The 18611-nt window shown below is 47.8% G+C and overlaps 1 protein-coding gene across 2 annotated transcripts in view; it reads right to left on the reverse strand.

Moving 5' to 3' along the window:
* The window catches only part of USP2 (ubiquitin specific peptidase 2), a 127086-nt gene that overhangs the window by 14698 nt on the left and 93777 nt on the right, over positions 1-18611 (reverse strand). For both annotated transcript variants that reach the window (XM_069742655.1, XM_069742656.1), the window contains 2 exons: positions 5841-5951; positions 4021-4085 (listed from right to left, as the gene is read on the reverse strand). In XM_069742655.1, the coding sequence (XP_069598756.1) occupies positions 4021-4085; positions 5841-5951 (176 nt within the window). The remainder of the gene's footprint in view (positions 1-4020; positions 4086-5840; positions 5952-18611) is intronic.

The following is an 18611-nucleotide window of genomic DNA, read 5'->3' on the forward strand; positions in this document are numbered from 1 at the left end:
AGCGACGGCCGTAAGCACAGTCCGCAGGCAGCGACAGCTGTAAGCACAGTCCACAGGGAGCGACAGCTGTAAGCACAGTCCACAGGGAGCGACAGCTGTAAGCACAGTCCACAGGGAGCGACAGCTGTAAGCACAGTCCACAGGTAGCAACGGCCGTAAGCACAGTCTGCAGGGAGCGACGGCAGTAAGCACAGTCCGCAGGGAGCGACGGCCGTAAGCACAGTCCGCAGGCAGCGACAGCTGTAAGCACAGTCCACAGGGAGCGACAGCTGTAAGCACAGTCCACAGGCAGCAACGGCCGTAAGCACAGTCTGCAGGGAGCGACGGCCGTAAGCACAGTCCGCAGGGAGCGACAGCTGTAAGCACAGTCCACAGGGAGTGACGGATCTAGGCACAGTCCACAGGGAGGGACGGCTGTAGGCACAGTCCACAGGGAGGGACGGCTGTAGGCACAGTCCACAGGGAGGGACGGCTGTAGGCACAGTCAGCAACGGCCGTATGCACAGTCCGCAGGGAGCGACGGCCGTAAGCACAGTCCGCAGGGAGCGACGGCCGTAAGCACAGTCCGCAGGGAGCGACAGCTGTAAGCACAGTCCACAGGGAGCGACGGATCTAGGCACAGTCCACAGGGAGGGACGGCTGTAGGCACAGTCCACAGGGAGGGACGGCTGTAGGCACAGTCAGCAACGGCCGTAAGCACAGTCCGCAGGGAGCGACGGCCGTAAGCACAGTCCGCAGGGAGCGACGGCCGTAAGCACAGTCCGCAGGGAGCGACAGCTGTAAGCACAGTCCACAGGGAGCGACGGATCTAGGCACAGTCCACAGGGAGGGACGGCTGTAGGCACAGTCCACAGGGAGGGACGGCTGTAGGCACAGTCCACAGGGAGGGACGGCTGTAGGCACAGTCCACAGGGAGGGACGGCCGTAAGCACAGTCCGCAGGGAGCGACAGCTGTAAGCACAGTCCGCAGGGAGCGACAGCTGTAAGCACAGTCCACAGGGAGCGACGGCTGTAAGCACAGTCCGCAGGGAGCGACAGCTGTAAGCACAGTCCACAGGGAGCGACAGCTGTAAGCACAGTCCACAGGGAGCGACAGCTGTAAGCACAGTCCACAGGGAGCGACAGCTGTAAGCACAGTCCACAGGTAGCAACGGCCGTAAGCACAGTCTGCAGGGAGCGACGGCAGTAAGCACAGTCCGCAGGGAGCGACGGCCGTAAGCACAGTCCGCAGGCAGCGACAGCTGTAAGCACAGTCCACAGGGAGCGACAGCTGTAAGCACAGTCCACAGGTAGCAACGGCCGTAAGCACAGTCTGCAGGGAGCGACGGCCGTAAGCACAGTCCGCAGGGAGCGACAGCTGTAAGCACAGTCCACAGGGAGTGACGGATCTAGGCACAGTCCACAGGGAGGGACGGCTGTAGGCACAGTCCACAGGGAGGGACGGCTGTAGGCACAGTCCACAGGGAGGGACGGCTGTAGGCACAGTCAGCAACGGCCGTAAGCACAGTCCGCAGGGAGCGACGGCCGTAAGCACAGTCCGCAGGGAGCGACGGCCGTAAGCACAGTCCGCAGGGAGCGACAGCTGTAAGCACAGTCCACAGGGAGCGACGGATCTAGGCACAGTCCACAGGGAGGGACGGCTGTAGGCACAGTCCACAGGGAGGGACGGCTGTAGGCACAGTCCACAGGGAGGGACGGCTGTAGGCACAGTCAGCAACGGCCGTAAGCACAGTCCGCAGGGAGCGACGGCCGTAAGCACAGTCCGCAGGGAGCGACGGCCGTAAGCACAGTCCGCAGGGAGCGACAGCTGTAAGCACAGTCCACAGGGAGCGACGGATCTAGGCACAGTCCACAGGGAGGGACGGCTGTAGGCACAGTCCACAGGGAGGGACGGCTGTAGGCACAGTCAGCAACGGCCGTAAGCACAGTCCGCAGGGAGCGACGGCCGTAAGCACAGTCCGCAGGGAGCGACGGCCGTAAGCACAGTCCGCAGGGAGCGACAGCTGTAAGCACAGTCCACAGGGAGCGACGGATCTAGGCACAGTCCACAGGGAGGGACGGCTGTAGGCACAGTCCACAGGGAGGGACGGCTGTAGGCACAGTCCACAGGGAGGGACGGCTGTAGGCACAGTCCACAGGGAGGGACGGCTGTAGGCACAGTCCACAGGGAGGGACGGCCGTAAGCACAGTCCGCAGGGAGCGACAGCTGTAAGCACAGTCCGCAGGGAGCGACAGCTGTAAGCACAGTCCACAGGGAGCGACGGCTGTAAGCACAGTCCGCAGGGAGCGACAGCTGTAAGCACAGTCCACAGGGAGCGACAGCTGTAAGCACAGTCCACAGGGAGCGACAGCTGTAAGCACAGTCCACAGGGAGCGACAGCTGTAAGCACAGTCCACAGGTAGCAACGGCCGTAAGCACAGTCTGCAGGGAGCGACGGCAGTAAGCACAGTCCGCAGGGAGCGACGGCCGTAAGCACAGTCCGCAGGCAGCGACAGCTGTAAGCACAGTCCACAGGGAGCGACAGCTGTAAGCACAGTCCACAGGTAGCAACGGCCGTAAGCACAGTCTGCAGGGAGCGACGGCCGTAAGCACAGTCCGCAGGGAGCGACAGCTGTAAGCACAGTCCACAGGGAGTGACGGATCTAGGCACAGTCCACAGGGAGGGACGGCTGTAGGCACAGTCCACAGGGAGGGACGGCTGTAGGCACAGTCAGCAACGGCCGTAAGCACAGTCCGCAGGGAGCGACGGCCGTAAGCACAGTCCGCAGGGAGCGACGGCCGTAAGCACAGTCCGCAGGGAGCGACAGCTGTAAGCACAGTCCACAGGGAGCGACGGATCTAGGCACAGTCCACAGGGAGGGACGGCTGTAGGCACAGTCCACAGGGAGGGACGGCTGTAGGCACAGTCAGCAACGGCCGTAAGCACAGTCCGCAGGGAGCGACGGCCGTAAGCACAGTCCGCAGGGAGCGACGGCCGTAAGCACAGTCCGCAGGGAGCGACAGCTGTAAGCACAGTCCACAGGGAGCGACGGATCTAGGCACAGTCCACAGGGAGGGACGGCTGTAGGCACAGTCCACAGGGAGGGACGGCTGTAGGCACAGTCCACAGGGAGGGACGGCTGTAGGCACAGTCCACAGGGAGCGACAGCTGTAAGCACAGTCCGCAGGGAGCGACAGCTGTAAGCACAGTCCACAGGGAGCGACGGCTGTAAGCACAGTCCGCAGGGAGCGACAGCTGTAAGCACAGTCCGCAGGGAGCGACAGCTGTAAGCACAGTCCACAGGGAGTGACGGCTGTAAGCACAGTCCGCAGGGAGCGACAGCTGTAAGCACAGTCCGCAGGGAGCGACAGCTGTAAGCACAGTCCACAGGGAGTGACGGCTGTAAGCACAGTCCGCAGGGAGCGACAGCTGTAAGCACAGTCCGCAGGGAGCGACGGCTGTAAGCACAGTCCGCAGGGAGCGACGGCTGTAAGCACAGTCCGCAGGGAGCACGCTCACGCTCTGTAAGACGGCCAATCACTCTGCTGTCAGTAAGACAGCCAGTCATCACGAACATTAATAGTGTTTAGGAACATGACAGGTGCCCTTAACCCCATGTTTGAGACTGTGTCTCAAACTCAGAAAATGTGATTTAGACAGAAGCACCAGAGCCGTTCCCATTAATGAGGCTGATGGAGTCACTATTCACTCCGTTTGGCCGCTGTTCTTTTTTTTTTTTTTTAATTTGTTTATTAAGTAACAACAATAACAAAATTAAAGAACAAATAGACATACATGGTGTACATATATCCAAGTCCGCACAAATACACTCATCGTAACAATCATAAAGTAAAAAAAAATTGTAATGAGTTTTCATTGATATAAATCTCAAAGCATAGACTGGTTCATATAAACTCAAAGAATCGTCTGGCCTCCATTCTAACCAGACAGAAAGCCGGTGAAGGGAAATCTCTATTACTCTATACTGATTTATTTGCAGATTGAACTAAATAAACATTTTCCATAATCGTCAACTTACCCACAATTCTGCTGTCTTCTCTCTCCAGGTACCTCTTCCACATTTGCTTGCCTTTCTCTGCATCCCTTGAAGAAGAAAAAAATATATATCTAAATATACATACGTCAAATAAATAATCAATAAAAGCACACAAACATGACATATGGTGGAAAGTAGTAAAATGTGATGTTTTGTGTAGACCACGGCGTCCATGAGGTTACGTGCAGGCTCATAGACAGCATCCATTGGCCACAAGCTCACTAATTCCAATGTCCACAACGTGTTCTCTAGGATTACAGGAAAACACAGGGATACCCATCCCATAACAGTGCACGGAGATACCAGGGAGCCTGTCCTATAGCGGTGTGCAGGGGACGTCACCATGTCTCGGCCGTATGATGGGAGCGGGACTGCTTGTGTGTTTGCTCAGTAGGATGAGATGACGGTGGAGCGCTGCCATTGCCAATTATAATAAGCCGTAATTACTCTTACATAACGAGCAATAAATCAGCGGTTGATCTTAGTAGGCAGGGACTCCTGGCAGGACTCCAGGGACTTGTAGTGCTGTGACGCCTCACTACTGCACTTACTGCTTGCGCTGTGTATACAATACATTTTCTTTTAGGCCGCCTCGACCTTGGCTGAGGTCTCACATAAGAAAATCATAAGCCCGGAGTGGAAAACACCGAAGCCGAGGAAGATGTCCCTGTCTGCACGATGCACAACAAGGGATCCCAGTTATCTTGTATGTTTATTTTCACGGCGAGCTTCAACAGTGTCATGGAAACTTTCGGCAATGGGCACAGCCACACGAGGAATGTGATAATGTCGGTTATTTGTGTATTTTGCGGTTTTGTTTTCTGGATGGAAGCGGAGATTGTGTCCGCTCAATAAAGGTGTATTCCTATATGTCAGCAGACAATGCTTCAGTTCTGTAGGACCGCAGTGGGTGCTATCACCGCTGCTTACATGGCGGATGGGTCAGCCCGTTGCAGCATTTGCGGCCAATAATCAGGGAGTACAAATCATAGTCATCCTACTCTGAATAATCATAGTCATGTCAGAATATTAGAAATCACTAGCAAGTTAAGTGATTTATGTAGCGGTTATAGCCATAGTTTTAGCCATAGTAACACAATATATGATGCCAAGAAGTGGACAAAGCCGCGCCTGCAAAACAGTGTGTTTTATGGTCGCGTTTCTCCAAAATATAAGATATGGTCTTGTGATACTGCAATTGCCCCCTTCCTGCATAGAGCCTTATGGCACGGGTGGAGAGCAGGTCATTCCTGTGCCATGGTCCTCCCGGGTGGGGATGTAGGAGGTTCAGGATAGGTGCCAGCGCCATCTGCATACGGCTAACACCCTCTACCCCTGGCAGGGACTATAACCCCCTAAGGCGTCATGGTCAAAACCAAAGCAGCTCCTAAGCAGATTTAGAAACCGAGGGGGCTAAGACCATCGGCGTGCCACCATGTGAGCACACTCACTTACCTGTCAGGGGACGAGAGAGCACTCACTTCACCCAAACTCTCAGCTCTGAGTTTTTCTAACAAATGTCATACATACACGATATGGGTGACATCCGAGTGCCGCCTTTTACATCACACTACATTCATATGTGGTTTGGTCAGTGAATCAGGCCATTGACATATCTCCACCTATATTGAGAATTATGAATGAGGCCATTGGCGATGTGTACATGTTCTAGCCACAAAAAAACAAGCACAAAACTCGTGTGAATGGGGTTTCAAAAGTCCTTACAAAGTCAATTTCCCCAAAAATCAAAGAGAGAAATTAGCATACATTGATAGTAATTGTATTTATATCTTGCAACTTACGGCAAATGGTCCAAATCCTGAGTACAAGGCTTCGGTCTGACCGTTATCCTATTGACTTCATTATGCAGTCCGTCCAGGAGGAATCTCAGGAACTCTTGTGCATCTTGCTGGCTGCAGAATGAGAAGGCCGAATAGTGAGGCTTTTGATCTCTTCTATAAAGCTCTAGTGATATTTTAGGTACAACTTCCTATACTATAACACTAGCATGGTGCATAGCACTTACCTAAATTAATTCTGACAATTTGTAGCCGGTACATGGGAATACAGAGTCCTTATGGATCTTGATTATGGAGCCAAAGTACAGTAGGAGCTCATAGTAGTCTACAGACGCCTCATTGTTGGGCCGCACGACACCGATGTACAAGGAGGCGACACTCATGCAGGAGCAAGGTGATCACTATCCGATAGTCTGGGCCAGATGCAATGCCCTATAACTGCTGCGGCCATTAGCTCCCTTGATTTTAGGATTCTAAAATAAGCACCTTCTGGTTTCACCTGCAAAGCTGTGAGGATGACTCCAAGGGTCATGCCAGAGGATGCCACTGAAGAGCCACCCACTGTGTTGGCCCCAAACAAAATTGTTTCACCATGGTGCAGCCATTGGCCTACTACAAACTGTGTTGAGCTGTGCCGAGGCTGCCACCATCATCATCATCCGGCCGTAGCCTAATGGCTACATAGTTCTTAAGGTGAACTGTTCCTTTGCATCCTCAAGAAGTTCTTTAATGAGCAATATGAAGACTGCAGCAGTTACTTTGTGCTGCAGTTTTCACCTGTAGGGTCATGATTCGGAAGCTCTGTTTGGTAATAGGTCTTCTATTACCAAATAGAGCTTCCGAATCATGACCCTACAGGTGAAAACTATTTTAACATCTATTTTAACCTCCATTATAAAGTTCAGCCAATAACTGCATTTTAGGAAGATAACTATTCTGAAGAATCTTTACTCAGAACGCTGCGTTACATGGTAGTGCTATTTTTGCTATCCTGGGTGAACGTTATTCCCTTGCCAGAAGGGCAGTATCTCTACACTCTTTAGCCAGGCACAATCTGTGCGGACAGTGTCAGTCTGTGCAGATACTCCTTCTGCTTACAAGAAGAAGGTCAGCTGTTGTCAATTTCCTGTCACTTTATGCCACTGTATACGCTCTACTCCTGTACAGTACCCTGCCTAACCTGTTGAAGCGCAATGTAAGCGTGAAACGATCGTCATCTGTATTTGCTCCACTGTTTTATCTGCCTGCTGTTGGTATGATGATGCCACAATAAAGGATTTTCTTGCACGGGACGGTATGTGCTAATCCGCTTTCTTCTTTATGGACAGACTGACCAATATCATCTTCTCCATCTACATCAGTATAACTGTGTCTTTTTAGATCATGGTTACCTAGTTTCTACTACAGTTCAACTCTCTTGGATTAATCAACAACAGAGACTGTAATAAGCAGGCAAGTACAGAGCTGAGCTGTGTTTGCTCCCTGCTGCTTACCGATCAGTGATGTGAACCTGCAAATGCTTCCCTGTTGATGCACATGGCAGAGGATTATCTTTGGCCTTATGCATCAACAGAACAAAAACACACCTCAGTTTGTGGCTCAGCTCTGCACAGAGTAGTTATTACTAGAGTGATAAATAGATATGAGGGAGAAGATATAAAGCAGTGCAGAACTATGGAGAACTTTTAGCTTGAGAGAGGCGAGTTTGCATTGTATTCTGTAGTGAATGTGAAACCAATGTGCAGTGATTGGCACAAGGTGGAGGTATCGGTGTAGCGGCTGGACAGATATGACCCTGGCTGCCACATTCAGGATGGATTAGAGAGTTACATTAGTCAGACGAGAGTGAATAAGAGTGACAGCAAGTGTTTTTGCAGTTTGAAAAGTGAGAAAAGTTTAGATTCTGGAGATTTTTTTTTTTTGGATGCAGGCAACATGAGTGAGTGAGCAATTGGATATAGGGAATAAAGGAAAGTTATGTGTCAAATATAAACCCAAGAAACCGAGTGTGCCATTTGGGAGCTATGGCTGAACCACCCAAGGCAATTGCAACATTGGGTACAAGTTGGTTATTAGAGGAAGGAAACATGAGAAGTTCAATTTTGGAGAGATTCACTTTCAGATAGAGGGAGGACATGATGTTACACACAGTGGACAGAATCCCTGGTAGTTTGTATTAAAGTGGGGGTAATTTCAGAAGAAGTGTGTAATTGGGTGTCATCGACATAGAGGAAACTGCAAACCAAATATGTTGTCCAACAGAGGTGGTGCATAGAAAGAAGAGGACAAGGCCTAAGGCTGATCGTTCAGGAACCCCCGACCGTAAGGCAGGATTCACACTAGTGTTCGACAGGGCTGTGGATGAAAGCCTTCTTCCTCCGTGAAGCGTCTGCATGCGTTCTGAGTACCCCATCTTTAACATTGGGTATGCAGGCCATGCAGATGTATGCGGATGCCTCCGAATGCGTCATCTTGAAGCTGCGCTGACCTGCATCAAACGCAACATGTTAGGATTTTGTTGCGATCGGCGCAGCTTCAAAACGACGCATGCGGAGGCATCCGCATACATCCGCATGGCCTGCGTACCCAATGTTAAAGATGAGGTACACAGAACGCATGCAGACTCAGGCGGAGCTGAAGGAAGAGACGCAGCTTCATGGAGGAAGAAGGCTGCCGTCCGCAGCCCTGCTGAACGCTAGTGTGAAGCTAGCCTCAGAGGAAGATTAAAGGAGTAAAAAACTGCAAAAGATACAGTGAAGGAGTGGTCAGATAGGTAAGGGGAGAACCAAGAGAGAACAGAGTCCTTGAGGCCGATAGAGAAGAGGATAGTGAGAAGGAGCTGGTGATCCATACTGTCAAATGCTGCAGAGATCCAAGACAATCAGTAGGGAGCAAGGACCATTGGATTTAATTGTTAGTAGATCATTAGAGACTTTAGTGAGGGCAGTTTCAGTAGGATGTAAAGAGTGAAAACTGGACTGTATGGGTCAAGAGTAGAGTGATCTGAGAGGTAGAGGATTAGACAAGAGTGGACACAGAACAAGACAGTGCATAGAGTGAATTGTAAAGACAGAATACCCTCTGTCAGAGGTGGAGACTATGCTGGCGGGAGGACAGCCGAGAGAGACAGAACTGGAACTACATCAGGATGGCAGCAATGGGGGAATCCTACATGGGGTAATATGTACAAAGGAAAGCACATTTAAAAAGGAGTAATATGGGCACAAATAAATAAATATATGTGTACAATATTGGATGTGACCAATAGGATACCAAAGCTCTTCAGCTCCAAGGACGTCCACCCATTTCTTCTGATACATGTTGGCACCAATGACACGGCAAGGAAGGACCTACCGACAATCTGCAAGGACTTTGAAGAGTTGGGGAAGAAAGTAAAGGAACTGGATGCACAGGTAGTTTTTTCTTCTATCCTTCCAGTAGACGGGCATGGCGCCAGGAGATGGAACAGGATCCTTGATGCAAACAACTGGCTAAGACGATGGTGCAGACAACAAGGATTTGGATTCCTGGACCACGGTGTGAATTACTGGTATGATGGACTCCTCGCCAGAGACGGACTACACCTCAACAAACCTGGGAAACACACATTCGCCAGAAGACTCGCTACACTCATCAGGAGGGCGTTAAACTAGAAGAAGAGGGGACGGGAAGAAAAACATTAGACTCGAACAAAGACGACCCAGGAAAACATACTCAGAAGGGAGGTAAGAACATTTCTAAAACAATCCACAGTGAGGAGATTGGAACAAAACAAAATCCTCTAAACTGCATGCTCGCAAACGCCAGAAGCCTGACAAACAAGATGGAAGAACTAGAAGCAGAAATATCTACAGGTAACTTTGACATAGTGGGAATAACCGAGACATGGTTAGATGAAAGCTATGACTGGGCAGTTAACTTACAGGGTTACAGTCTGTTTAGAAAGGATCGTAAAAATCGGAGAGGAGGAGGGGTTTGTCTCTATGTAAAGTCTTGTCTAAAGTCCACTTTAAGGGAGGATATTAGCGAAGGGAATGAGGATGTCGAGTCCATATGGGTTGAAATTCATGGAGGGAAAAATGGTAACAAAATTCTCATTGGGGTCTGTTACAAACCCCCAAATATAACAGAAAGCATGGAAAGTCTACTTCTAAAGCAGATAGATGAAGCTGCAACCCATAATGAGGTCCTGGTTATGGGGGACTTTAACTACCCGGATATTAACTGGGAAACAGAAACCTGTGAAACCCATAAAGGCAACAGGTTTCTGCTAATAACCAAGAAAAATTATCTTTCACAATTGGTGCAGAATCCAACCAGAGGAGCAGCACTTTTAGACCTAATACTATCTAATAGACCTGACAGAATAACAAATCTGCAGGTGGTTGGGCATTTAGGAAATAGCGACCACAATATTGTGCAGTTTCACCTGTCTTTCACTAGGGGGACTTGTCAGGGAGTCACAAAAACATTGAACTTTAGGAAGGCAAAGTTTGAACAGCTTAGAGATGCCCTTAATCTGGTAGACTGGGACAATATCCTCAGAAATGAGAATACAGATAATAAATGGGAAATGTTTAAGAACATCCTAAATAGGCAGTGTAAGCGGTTTATACCTTGTGGGAATAAAAGGACTAGAAATAGGAAAAACCCAATGTGGCTAAACAAAGAAGTAAGACAGGCAATTAACAGTAAAAAGAAAGCATTTGCACTACTAAAGCAGGATGGCACCATTGAAGCTCTAAAAAACTATAGGGAGAAAAATACTTTATCTAAAAAACTAATTAAAGCTGCCAAAAAGGAAACAGAGAAGCACATTGCTAAGGAGAGTAAAACTAATCCCAAACTGTTCTTCAACTATATCAATAGTAAAAGAATAAAAACTGAAAATGTAGGCCCCTTAAAAAATAGTGAGGAAAGAATGGTTGTAGATGACGAGGAAAAAGCTAACATATTAAACACCTTCTTCTCCACGGTATTCACGGTGGAAAATGAAATGCTAGGTGAAATCCCAAGAAACAATGAAAACCCTATATTAAGGGTCACCAATCTAACCCAAGAAGAGGTGCGAAACCGGCTAAATAAGATTAAAATAGATAAATCTCCGGGTCCGGATGGCATACACCCACGAGTACTAAGAGAACTAAGTAATGTAATAGATAAACCATTATTTCTTATTTTTAGTGACTCTATAGCGACAGGGTCTGTTCCGCAGGACTGGCGCATAGCAAATGTGGTGCCAATATTCAAAAAGGGCTCTAAAAGTGAACCTGGAAATTATAGGCCAGTAAGTCTAACCTCTATTGTTGGTAAAATATTTGAAGGGTTTCTGAGGGATGTTATTCTGGATTATCTCAATGAGAATAACTGTTTAACTCCATATCAGCATGGGTTTATGAGAAATCGCTCCTGTCAAACCAATCTAATCAGTTTTTATGAAGAGGTAAGCTATAGACTGGACCACGGTGAGTCATTGGACGTGGTATATCTCGATTTTTCCAAAGCGTTTGATACCGTGCCGCACAAGAGGTTGGTACACAAAATGAGAATGCTTGGTCTGGGGGAAAATGTGTGTAAATGGGTTAGTAACTGGCTTAGTGATAGAAAGCAGAGGGTGGTTATAAATGGTATAGTCTCTAACTGGGTCGCTGTGACCAGTGGGGTACCGCAGGGGTCAGTATTGGGACCTGTTCTCTTCAACATATTCATTAATGATCTGGTAGAAGGTTTACACAGTAAAATATCGATATTTGCAGATGATACAAAACTATGTAAAGCAGTTAATACAAGAGAAGATAGTATTCTGCTACAGATGGATCTGGATAAGTTGGAAACTTGGGCTGAAAGGTGGCAGATGAGGTTTAACAATGATAAATGTAAGGTTATACACATGGGAAGAGGGAATCAATATCACCATTACACACTGAACGGGAAACCACTGGGTAAATCTGACAGGGAGAAGGACTTGGGGATCCTAGTTAATGATAAACTTACCTGGAGCAGCCAGTGCCAGGCAGCAGCTGCCAAGGCAAACAGGATCATGGGGTGCATAAAAAGAGGTCTGGATACACATGATGAGAGCATTATACTGCCTCTGTACAAATCCCTAGTTAGACCGCACATGGAGTACTGTGTCCAGTTTTGGGCACCGGTGCTCAGGAAGGATATAATGGAACTAGAGAGAGTACAAAGGAGGGCAACAGAATTAATAAAGGGGATGGGAGAACTACAATACCCAGATAGATTAGCGAAATTAGGATTATTTAGTCTAGAAAAAAGACGACTGAGGGGCGATCTAATAACCATGTATAAGTATATAAGGGGACAATACAAATATCTCGCTGAGGATCTGTTTATACCAAGGAAGGTGACGGGCACAAGGGGGCATTCTTTGCGTCTGGAGGAGAGAAGGTTTTTCCACCAACATAGAAGAGGATTCTTTACTGTTAGGGCAGTGAGAATCTGGAATTGCTTGCCTGAGGAGGTGGTGATGGCGAACTCAGTCGAGGGGTTCAAGAGAGGCCTGGATGTCTTCCTGGAGCAGAACAATATTGTATCATACAATTATTAGGTTCTGTAGAAGGACGTAGATCTGGGGATTTATTATGATGGAATATAGGCTGAACTGGATGGACAAATGTCTTTTTTCGGCCTTACTAACTATGTTACTATGTTACTATGTAAGACCACATTGTGATTTTGGGAAGAAGAACCCTTTAATTTCTACATTTCCAGGAAGAGTAAAGAGGAATGGTACAGCATTCTAAATACAGATACTTCAGTATTGTTATTTCATGAGGAATACAAGGATTTACTAGACATAGGATCCGCTTTAGGATTATTAGCACAGCTTCAGCTACTCCACGCAACAAACATGACAGCACCAATAACAAGCAGACAGTAGTGTAGACACTGTGTGCGGAGAAACCGCCGCCACGTTCCTGTCTCCATGCCGGCAGTGTCGTTGGCCATTTGTTGCTGTAGTCAGTGCTGTGATCGCAGTGATGAGTCACGTATAGTGTTATCGCTACCGCACTACACAGATCACTAATGCGGCTACATGAAGCCTACGTTATGTAAATGTATGCACATCACTGCATACAAAGCGATGACAATCGGCCGGCAATAAAATACACTGGCGTGCCGGCCAAAGCGTTGTGCTGTGGAGCTTGTACCACTTTTATTAGAAGGTGCACGAGTCCCATCAAATTTGGCGATGCTCCAGACACTGAAGCAAACACCTGTGTAGAAAGCCAAAAACTAACGTCATAAATTGTCCTTCACTGGTGTAACCACATCCATAACTGTGAGCCTTGTGTATTAAGTCTCCATCTTTATTAAGATAACTTATTTTTATCAGTCATTTTTATCAGTCAAAGGAAAAATGTTTGTTTGAAGTGAACCTGTCACATACGTACTCTACCCAATGTGAGGGTGCCTTATCACAGGCACAGCTGTTTTCTTATTAGCCGAAGTGGCACAAGAAACTGGAGAACTAGGAGTCCATCATCGCTGGGAGGCAACAGTCTATAGGACAGATGAACTCTAGAGGCCAATAACCTGTCCTGGTGCAGCCCTGCTCACAGCTGAAAGCTGCCCTTCACAGTATACCCTCTAGAGCCCTGGCTGCTTAGTGCAGAGGTCTGACCACCTTGGGTGGATAGACATGGAACTATATCTGTGAGTAGGGGAATTGGCCTACATGTATATAGAAGGACATTCACTAACAGAAAGCAGATACCTAAAAAAGATAAGGAGTTGGTTATATGAAGGCCTGTATGGAGGCCTGTATGAAAGCATGTATGCCTGTATGGAGGCCTGTATGAAGGCATGTATGCCTGTATGGAGGCCTGTATGAAGGCCTGTATTGCAGTATGAAGGCCTGTATGCCTGTATGGAGGCCTGTATGAAGGCCTGTATGCCTGCATGAAGGTCTGTATGGAGGCCTGTTTGCCTGTATGGAGGCTTGTATGCCTGTATGGAGGCCTGTATGCCTGTACGGAGGTCTGTTTGCCTGTATGGAGGCTTGTATGTTTGTATGGAGGCCTGTTTGTCTGTATGCTTGAATGGAATTCTGTATGGAGGCCTGTTTGTCTGTATGGAGGCTTGTATACCTGTATGGAAGCCTGCATGCCTGTATGAAGACCTGCATGCCTGTATGGAGGCCTGTTTGCCTGTATGGAGGCCTGTTTGCCTGTATGGAGGCTTCCATACCAGTAAGAAGGCCTGTATGCCTGTATGAAAGCCTGTATGAAGATCTGTATGGAGGCCTGTTTGCCTGTATGGAGGCTTGTATGCCTGTATGGAGGCCTGTATCAAGGCTTGTGTGCCTGTATGGAGGCCTGTATGGCGGTCTGTATAGAGGCCTGTTTGCCTGTATGGATGCTTGTATACCTATATGGAGGCCTGTTTGCTTGTATGGAGGCTTTTATGCCTGTATGGAGGCTTGTATGCCTGTATGGAGGCCTGTTTGCCCATATGGAGGCCTCTATGCCTGTATAGAGGCCTGTAAGACTGTATGAAGGCCTGTATGCAGGCCTGTATAAAGACCTGTATGAAGGCTTGTATGCCTGTATGGTGGCGTGTATGCCTGTATGAAGGTCTGTATGGAGGCCTGTTTTCCTGTATGGAGGCCTGTTGTTGTGAATTCTGTGGTCAAGCTCCCTCCTGTGGTCGTGAGTGGTACTTCGGCTGGTTCTGTCTATGAGCTTCCGCTGGTGGAGGTGAGTGGGGCTGCGGCTTCTGAGTTTCCTTCCTCAGGTGACGAGGTTAAGTCGTTAGGTGCTGCTCTATTTAACTCCACCTAGTTCTTTGTTCCTGGCCTCCAGTCAATGTTCCAGTATTGGTCTTGCTTTCTCCTGGATCGTTCCTGTGGCGTGTCTGCCCAGCATAAGCTAAGTTCTGCTTGTGTTGCTTTTGTTTGCTATATTTTCTGTCCAGCTTGCTATATTGGTTTTTCTTGCTTGCTGGAAGCTCTGAGACGCAGAGGGAGCACCTCCGTACCGTTAGTCGGTGCGGAGGGTCTTTTTGCCCCTCTGCGTGGTTGTTTGTAGGTTTTTGTGTTGACCGCAAAGCTATCTTTCCTATCCTCGGTCTATTCAATAAGTCGGGCCTCACTTTGCTAAATCTATTTCATCTCTGTGTTTGTATTTTCATCTTAACTCACAGTCATAATATGTGGGGGGCTGCCTTTTCCTTTGGGGAATTTCTCTGAAGCAAGGTAGGCTTATTTTTCTATCTTCAGGGCTAGTTAGTTTCTCAGGCTGTGCCGAGTTGCATAGGGAGCGTTAGGCGCAATCCACGGCTACCTCTAGTGTGGTATGATAGGATTAGGGATTGCGGTCAGCAGAGTTCCCACGTCTCAGAGCTCGTCCTATGTTATTAGTAGCTATCAGGTCACTTTGTGTGCTCTTAACCACTAGGTCCATTGTGGTTCTGAATCACCTGTTCATAACAGCCTGTATCAAGGCTTGTATGCCTGTATGGAGGCCTGTATGGCTGTATGAAGGCCTGTATGGAGGTCTGTATAGTGGCATGTTTGCCTGTATGGAGGCTTGTATGCCTATATTGAGGCCTGTTTGCTTGTATGGAGGCTTGTATGTCTGTATGGAGGGCTGTATGAAGGTCTGTATAGAGGCCTGTATGGAGGCTTGTATGCCTATATTGCCTGTATGGAGACCTGTATGCCTGTATGAAGGCCTGTTTGCCTGTATGAAGACCTGTTTGCCTGTATGGAGGCCTGTTTACCTGTATGGAGGCTTCCATACCTGTATGGAGGACTGTAGGCCTATATGAAGGCCTGTATGTCTGTATGAAGACCTGTTTGCCTGTATGGAGGCTTGTATGCCTGTATGGAGGCCTGTTTGCCTGTATGGAGGCCTGTATCAAGGCTTGTGTGCCTGTATGGAGGCCTGTATGGCGGTCTGTATAGAGGCCTGTTTGCCTGTATGGATGCTTGTATACCTATATGGAGGCCTGTTTGCTTGTATGGAGGCTTTTATGCCTGTATGGAGGCTTGTATGCCTGTATGGAGGCCTGTTTGCCCATATGGAGGCCTCTATGCCTGTATAGAGGCCTGTAAGACTGTATGAAGGCCTGTATGCAGGCCTGTATGGAGGCCTGTATAAAGACCTGTATGAAGGCTTGTATGCCTGTATGGTGGCGTGTATGCCTGTATGAAGGTCTGTATGGAGGCCTGTTTGCCTGTATGGAGGCCTGTATCAAGGCTTGTATGCCTGTATGGAGGCCTGTATGGCTGTATGAAGGCCTGTATGGAGGTCTGTATAGTGGCCTGTTTGCCTGTATGGAGGCTTGTATGCCTATATTGAGGTCTGTTTGCTTGTATGGAGGCTTGTATGCCTGTATGGAGGGCTGTATGAAGGTCTGTATAGAGGCCTGTATGGAGGCTTGTATGCCTATATTGCCTGTATGGAGACCGGTATGCCTGTATGAAGGGTTGTATAGAGGCCTGTATGACTGTATAAAGGCCTGCATGACTGTATAAAGGCCAGTATGGAGGCCTGTTTGCCTGTATGGAGGTCTGTATGCCTGTACAAAGGCCTGTATGCCTGTATGAAGGACTGTATGGAGGACTGTATGAAGGCCTGCATGCCTGTATTGAGGATGGTATGCCTGTGTGGAGGCCTGTATGAAGGCCTGCATGCCTGTATTAAGGCCTGCATGCCTGTATGGAGGCCTTATTGCCTGTATGGAGGACTGTATGAAGGCCTGCATGCCTGTATGGAGGCCTGTATGAAGGCCTGCATGCCTGTATAGAGGCCTGTATGAAGTATATTCACAAACAACTGCTCAACCTAATGCTACTAGAGTCCCTTCCATTTAAAGGGTATTGTACCATCAAAAGCTTAGTATCTCACACTTAGCGTGACCAATCTTCTATCTATATATATATATATATATATATATATATATATATATATATAATTGTCTAAGGGTTTTTCTGTCTGTCTGTCCTGGAAATCCCGCGTCTCTGATTGGTGTGACATTTTTTGAAATTAGCTATGGCAATTGTTTTTACTTTAGTACCATAGTGGAGATCATTCTATTTAATTTGTCACACTAAGTGTGAGATGCCTGTATGAAGGCCTGCATGAAGGGCTTCATGCCTGTATGAAGGCCTGCATGCCTGTATGGAGGCTTGTATGCCTGTATGGAGGCCTGTATGCCTGTATGGAGGCCTGTATGCCTGTATGGCTCTCTGTATGAAGGCCTGTGTGGAGGCTTGGAGGCCTCTGCCTGTTTTCTGGAGGGAAAATGATTTTGAAAAATATCCAATTTTGCCCCAAAATATGTGACTTTTCCTACTTTATACTGCTTTATTTTCTTAGAACTGGGTATAGCTTAGTAGTAATGAAGGTGCTAAGTGCAGTCTGAGAGATTTTCTGTCATTTACACTAGAAAATGCCGTAAATTAGTTGTCACCTGGCGCCAATTTCAGTTTGTGGTACATGTTCAGCTTAAAGGGGTTTACCCAAGAAGAAAGTACAATTTAATCTATTTAACACTAGGACTACTGGACTCCTGACCCCGACTAGAACTACTGAAGTGCAAGTAGTCAAAATGACTATACCAGTAGTCCTAGTGTTAATCAATAGATCTTGGAATAATAGTAAGTTCCACAATTGGATGTGTTAAAAATAACAGATCATGTGCTGAGATAATGTTATAACTGTGCCCCTGCTGTGTATTGTGTAATGGCTGTGTCTGACAAGGGGGAGGAAGAAAAATTGAATATTGGTAGCTTCTTTTCTGCTATGTTCTGAGTACATGGCTGGACTGATGACGCCATGCTGATTGACAGCTTCCCCGCTGCCTAACTGGGGGAACTGGCTATCAATCAGCATGACGGATCATCAATGCATCCGATTTTTAAAGAAACATTACAACTCTGTAATATGGGAAACTGTATATGGTCCTGTGCATGATTAATAGTTGACGAATAAAAATGGATTGTATACGGACAGCGCACGGATGACAGGTGAGGATATATATCGTCCCGCTCTCCCGGATGACGATGGTACTGATTTCTACATGCTAGTGTGAGCGAGCGCTAATGAAGACTGGTCCCTTTAGGGGCACAAGTGCTACAATAGTAACATGAACGGTTGCCAAAAATATTACCATTTCCAAGAATTTTGCAGCTGACTACAGGCGCAGTCCGCAGTGATAGATTTGCGGATGCAGGAATCTGCTCCCCGTACGGTATTACTAGGCCAGGACTGCGCTGATAGACTAATGACAGGAGGCTGAGTAATGCTGACGTGTTTCAGAGCGTGCAGCCATTTATGTATCTAATAAGTGGAATCATGAACAGTACGTGGATTATGTGACAATAGGAAAAATGACAGATTCCCAGATTGTAAGTGGATTATAAGGAGCCCCCATTATACTGCGGTAACAATGCTGACAATGGGCAGGGCTGCGCAGTAATCCCCGAGAGCACTTATGTAATGATGGCTTCTGCGGCTACCACAATCAGTTTCTATCACTGTACTCATCCTATTCTTATGGCTTTAACTGTTTGCACTCGGCAGTTAGAAATAACAATAAAGTGACCGAACTAGAAGACCATAAAACACCAGAGGCCGAGCCGGGGAGTGTAGGAAAGTCAGCATATGGTGCTAGTTATGTCACAGACCTGTAACCTAACATTGTAAAGGTGGATATTCTGTCTCCTGAGGTCAGAGTCCTTCCACAATCACACCTCCCTGCCATCATTAGTAAGACACTCCATTGTTCCCAGTAATCCCTCTG

The sequence above is a fragment of the Ranitomeya imitator genome, chromosome 10 (assembly GCF_032444005.1).
Source record: "Ranitomeya imitator isolate aRanImi1 chromosome 10, aRanImi1.pri, whole genome shotgun sequence".
In the NCBI taxonomy this organism is placed as follows: Eukaryota; Metazoa; Chordata; class Amphibia; order Anura; family Dendrobatidae; genus Ranitomeya; species Ranitomeya imitator.